The 6,371-nt window shown below is 44.8% G+C and overlaps 1 protein-coding gene across 1 annotated transcript; it reads left to right on the top strand.

Annotated features, from left to right (window-relative positions):
* The first annotated feature begins 5,238 nt into the window (after window positions 1-5,238).
* Window positions 5,239-6,141, top strand: LOC146020662 (taste receptor type 2 member 41-like). Its single transcript, XM_083153940.1, has one exon. It carries the CDS (start codon window positions 5,239-5,241, stop codon window positions 6,139-6,141), a length of 903 nt encoding a protein of 300 aa, XP_083010066.1.
* Window positions 6,142-6,371: the final 230 nt, after the last annotated feature.

Genomic DNA, 6,371 nt, shown 5'->3' with positions numbered 1-6,371 from the left:
CCTGATCTCTCTCCCTCTATCCTCACTCATCTCTATGCTGATCATACTGTAATCTACCGCTCCTCTCCTGATCTCTCTCCCTCTATCCTCACTCACCTCTATGCTGATAACACTGTAATCTACCGCTCCTCTCCTGATATCTCTCTCTATCCTCACTCACCTCTATGCTGATAACACTGTAATCTACCTCTCCTCTCCTGATCTCTCTCCCTCTATCCTCACTCACCTCTATGCTGATAATACTGTAATCTACCGCTCCTCTCCTGATCTCTCTCCCTCTATCCTCACTCACCTCTATGCTGATAATACTGTAATCTACCTCTCCTCTCCTGATCTCTCTCCCTCTGTCCTCACTCACCTCTATACTGATAATACTGTAATCTACCTCTCCTCTCCTGATCTCTCTCCCTCTATCCTCACTCACCTCTATGCTGATAATACTGTAATCTACCTCTCCTCTCCTGATCTCCCTTCCTCTGTCCTCACTCAAGTCTATGCTGATAACACTGTAATCTACCTCTCCTCTCCTGATCTCTCTCCCTCTATCCTCACTCACCTCTATGCTGATAATACTGTAATCTACCGCTCCTCTCCTGATCTCTCTCCCTCTGTCCTCACTCACGTCTATGCTGATAACACTGTAATCTACCTCTCCTCACCTGATCTCTCTCCCTCTATCCTCACTCACCTCTATGCTGATAATACTGAAAATTACCTCTCCTCTCCTGATCTCTCACCCTCTATCCTCACTCACCTCTATACTGATAATACTGTAATCTACCGCTCCTCTCCTGATCTCTCTCCCTCTATCCTCACTCACCTCTATATTGATAATACTGTAATCTACCGCTCCTCTCCTGATCTCTCTCCCTCTATCCTCACTCACCTCTATGCTGATAATACTGTAATCTACCTCTCTTCTCCTGATCTCTCTCCCTCTATCCTCACTCACCTCTATGCTGATAACACTGCAATCTACCTTTCCTCTCCTGATCTCCCTCCCTCTGTCCTCACTCACATCTATGCTGATAATACTGTAATCTACCGCTCCTCTCCTGATCTCTCTCCCTCTATCCTCACTCACCTCTATGCTGATAATACTGAAATCTACCTCTCCTCTCCTGATCTCTCTCCCTCTATCCTTACTCACCTCTATGCTTATAACACTGTAATCTACCTCTCCTCTCCTGATCTCCCTCACTCTGTCCTCACTCACATCTATGCTGATAATACTGAAATCTACCTCTCCTCTCCTGATCTCTCACCCTCTATCCTCACTCACCTCTATGCTGATAACACTGTAATCTACCTCTCCTCTCCTGATCTCTCACCCTCTATCCTCACTCACCTCTATACTGATAATACTGGAATCTACCTCTCCTCTCCTGATCTCTCACCCTCTATCCTCACTCACCTCTATACTGATAATACTGTAATCTACCTCTCCTCTCCTCATCTCTCTCCCTCTATCCTCACTCACCTCTATAATGATAATACTGGAATCTACCGCTCCTCTCCTGATCTCGCTCCCTCTATCCTCACTCACCTCTATGCTTATAACACTGTAATCTACCGCTCCTTTCCTGATCTCTCTCCCTCTATCCTCACTCACCTCTATGCTGATAATACTGTAATCTACCTCTCCTCTCCTGATCTCTCTCCCTCTGTCCTCACTCACCTCTATGCTGATAACACTGTAATCTACCGCTCCTCTCCTGATCTCTCTCCCTCTATCCTCACTCACCTCTATGCTTATAACACTGTAATCTACCTCTCCTCTCCTGATCTCTCTCCCTCTGTCCTCACTCACCTCTATGCTGATAACACTGTAATCTACCTCTCCTCTCCTGATCTCTCTCCCTCTATCCTCACTCACCTCTATGCTGATAATACTGTAATCTACCTCTCCTCTCCTGATCTCTCACCCTCCATCCTCACTCACCTCTATGCTGATAATACTGTAATCTACCTCTCCTCTCCTGATCTCTCTCCCTCTATCCTCACTCACCTCTATGCTGATAACACTGTAATCTACCGCTCCTCTCGAGATCTCTCTCCCTCTATCCTCACTCACCTCTATGCTGATAATACTGTAATCTACCTCTCCTCTCCTGATCTCTCTCCCTCTGTCCTCACTCACCTCTATGCTGATAATACTGAAATCTACCTCTCCTGATCTCTCTCCCTCTATCCTCACTTACCTCTATGCTGATAATACTGTAATCTACCTCTCCTCTCCTGATCTCTCTCCCTCTATCCTCACTCACCTCTATGCTGATAATAGTGTAATCTACCTCTCCTCTCCTGATCTCTCTCCCTCTATCCTCACTCACCTCTATGCTGATAACACTGTAATCTACCTCTCCTCTCCTGATCTCTCTCCCTCTATCCTCACTCACCTCTATGCTGATAATACTGTAATCTACCTCTCCTCTCCTGATCTCTCTCCCTCTATCCTCACTCACACCTATGCTGATAACACTGTAATCTACCTCTCCTCTCCTGATCTCTCTCCCTCTGTCCTCACTCACCTCTATGCTGATAACACTGTAATCTGCCTCTCCTCTCCTGATCTCTCTCCCTCTATCCTCACTCACCTCTATGCTGATAACACTATTATCTACCGCTCCTCTCCTGATCTCTCTCCCTCTATCCTCACTCACCTCTATGCTGATAACAGTGTAATCTACCTCTCCTCTCCTGATCTCTCTCCCTCTATCCTCACTTACCTCTATGCTGATAACACTGTAATCTACCGCTCCTCTCCTGATCTCTCTCCCTCTGTCCTCACTCACCTCTATGCTGATAACACTGTAATCTACCTCTCCTCTCCTGATCTCTCTCCCTCTGTCCTCAATCACCTCTATGCTGATAATACTGTAATCTACCGCTCCTCTCCTGATCTCTCTCCCTCTATCCTCACTCACCTCTATGCTGATAACACTGTAATCTACCTCTCCTCTCCTGATCTCTCTCCCTCTGTCCTCACTCACCTCTATGCTGATAATACTGTAATCTACCTCTCCTCTCCTGATCTCTCTCCCTCTATCCTCACTCACCTCTATGCTGATAACACTGTAATCTACCTCTCCTCTCCTGATCTCTCTCCCTCTGTCCTCAATCACCTCTATGCTGATAATACTGTAATCTACCGCTCCTCTCCTGATCTCTCTCCCTCTATCCTCACTCACCTCTATGCTGATAACACTGTAATCTACCTCTCCTTTCCTGATCTCTCTCCCTCTATCCTCACTCACCTCTATGCTGATAACACTGTAATCTACCTCTCCTTTCCTGATCTCTCTCCCTCTATCCTCACTCACCTCTATGCTGATAACAGTGAAATCTACCTCTCCTCTCCTGATCTCTCTCCCTCTATCCTCACTCATATCTCCAACTGTCTCTCTGCTGTCTACTCTTGGATGACCCAGCGCTTTTTCAGACTTAAAATATCAAGGACTAAGCTGACCTCTTCCCACCCTCCTGCATAAAACCTGACCATCTCTCATCCTAACCTACTGTTTATGCCCACTTCTTCCCCTTCTGTGTCACCCCAGTCTGTCTAACCCTCCCCTTTAGAATGTAAGCTCTCACAAGCAGGGCCCTCTCTCCTTATGTGCCTTTCTTAGAATATATAAACCACTGCCACCCTGATGATTGCTTTAGTGTCCTGTCCCCTGATGCAACTATCCGTATTAACCATGAACTTGTCCTAAACTGTCTTGTAATGTAATTTGTTTTGTGTTTGCTCATAACTATGCTCTGTAAAGCGCTGCGGAATATGTATGCGCTATATAAGAAACTGTTAATAAATAATAAATAAATAATAATATATAACAATGTTAGTATAGTGCCTGTTGGTGTAAGGGTTGGGTGTCCGAATATTTCTGTCCATATAGTGTATGTTTATGTGATTATGCAATAGTGATATTACTTATGTATATTAAAGTAGGTTTAGTATGTTGTTGTAAAATGGACTCTGAGGGCTCAGGGAGTCAGGGCTGTCTTGTTAAGATGTATTGTAGAAGAAATGTGGTAAAAACACAGTTTTCAGTGTTTTTAATGCATTTCTAAATGTACTAAAGCCCCAAAGCTGGAGCTCCATGTTGAGTGTAACACCAGCTGTAGCTGGCAATACACTATAATAAGCCTATAGACTGCAAGTGGTTGGTACATCACATGTGGTCAATAGGAAATCTAAGTTCTAGAACTTCCACAGATGCCTAGATAGATAAGATGAAGACAAGGTTTCCTTTGGTGACATACAGTAACTGTTATAGATTTTCTGTAGATATGGAGGTAAGGTAATTTGGGACAGAAGGGGACGGTGCTTCTGTGACACGTTACTATATCATTGATTGGCGTCATCGTTTTCTCTGTAATTGTGCTCTCTAATCATCTAATTGTTGCTTGTTAATGAATGAACTCTAAGTATGAACAATGGAGCGCGGATGACAGACAACAGAAGGCGAGTCAGTGGGCGGTTGCTGGAAGACTATCTGCAGCCCATGGTGCACCATGCACCCCCTTAGGCTCCCAGAGCTCACGCTCTTCCTGAGCCGCCCTCCCTATGCCTCTCAATGTAATACTCTGAAACGTAAAAACTTGCAAGCTATTACATTGGCCGAGTTACAGGTCAAACTTCCCGAGCAATAAACTCAGACCCTATTACATCTTATATAGGAAACGGGGTTCTAGACTGCACACCCCGACCATAATGATATGTTTTATTATTCACAGGAGCCACTGTCACATAGGAGCTTACAATCTAAACTATGGGCCATACACATCTTCATGGTTTCACTTTTACCAATTATTTCTAAGAATGCTTTTGTATTAGGGGGGGGGGGGGAATGGAAGAGCTGGAGGAGCCCCTCAAACACGGAGAGAACATAAATAGTACAGGAGGAACCTTCTGTGCGATGTCCCAGCTGCATCTGCAGTATATGTAGACATAGACATTGCTGTTGTTAATGGTCCCCAGATGGTTGGATGGACAGTTGTTTGTGTACATGATATTTCCTCTGTTATATCCAGTTTCATCATAGCGTGCTGTCCTCCCAACACGTGTGTCTCTCTGATGGTGCTAAACAAAACACACAAAGGCAAATCAGATACTGGGCCGATTTACATGTGTCACCCTGCTCCGTCCCCTCTCTGCCCAACATGTAGACATTACACCACTGTCACCTGCTCACTTCTGCTGTGAGGGAAAGACAAGCTATCTACAGTTATACAATGCAGTCATCAGTGCAGATTGTGCAGGCCTTCGTTATAGTTGTAATCGGAGTGCATGGGATCTTCATAAATGCCGGCATCATTGCTGTGTACATCAGACCCTGGAAAAGGATCTCTAGTCTCGGTGCAAGTGGCCAAGTTCTTCTCACTATGGCTCTCACCAACGTCCTCCTGCAACTCTCATTGCTGCTTGACAGTTTCTTATTATCATTTCAGCCACAAAGAGAAATTAGCACAAAAATAATCTCAGTTGTCCTTTATTTCCTGTTTGTCCTGTACAATATGAGTTTTTGGAACACGGCCTGGCTCTCCATCTGCTACTGTGTAAAGCTCGTCACTGTTACACACCGGATCTTCCTCTGGGTGAAAATGTGGTTTCCCTCTTCCGTTACCAAACTGCTCCTAGGTTCAGCCATATGTTCATTTCTGCTGACTTTGCCCATTTTTTGGACAGCACAGACCATCTTTCTACAGGATACAAATATAACTAATGGGATGTTTGATTTTACAATGAAGGTGGATGTCACTTATAGTGTGGTGAACATGCTTCTCAGTTACATCCTGCCCTTTGCTCTGACTCTCACCTGTATCGGGCTCAGTGTGATGTCTCTCCTGCACCATGTCTGGAAGATCCGGCAGAATGTGTCCAAGGACAGCTCATCCCCCCAGGACCAGGCTCTAGTCCGGGCGGCTGTGACAATGACGCTGCGTGTGATGTTGGATCTGATCTTCCTTATTATCCTTGTTTATATGTTTACTGTGTCATTTCACCTAGAACCTGCAGTAGGAGTAGTCTCCTGGCTGTTTCTCTTCTCCTATCCATCAGTACAATCTCTCATACTAATCTTTGGAAACCTCAAGTTGAAGCGAAGACTCTTGGGGCAGAAGCCAGCTAGTCATTAATTCATGTGGGGGATTGTAGTTGAGCAGGAAAAATCAGATCTAGAATACATTTTTAGTAGCATCAAGTAACAGATATGTGATGGTAACACAAGTGGATATTTGTGATACTGTAGTGCCCAAGTTCACCAGCGGCGTGCATGCCAGCCGAGCTAGGACAATTTTTTTAAAGCAGCAAATATTTCTGAGGCAAAACCATGCCTTGTAAATGATTGCCCCTTTAAAAAACTCTG

This window comes from Crinia signifera, chromosome 7 (genome assembly GCF_055691185.1).
Source record: "Crinia signifera chromosome 7, ASM5569118v1, whole genome shotgun sequence".
In the NCBI taxonomy this organism is placed as follows: domain Eukaryota; kingdom Metazoa; phylum Chordata; class Amphibia; order Anura; family Myobatrachidae; genus Crinia; species Crinia signifera.
The sequence above is the reverse complement of the archived record's forward strand: the minus strand, read 5'-3'. Positions and strand labels throughout refer to the sequence as shown.

Bases quoted from the DNA above. Each gene is read 5' to 3' on its own strand.
- LOC146020662 (XM_083153940.1), top strand. From the start codon at position 5,239: ATGCAGTCATCAGTGCAGATTGTGCAGGCCTTCGTTATAGTTGTAATC.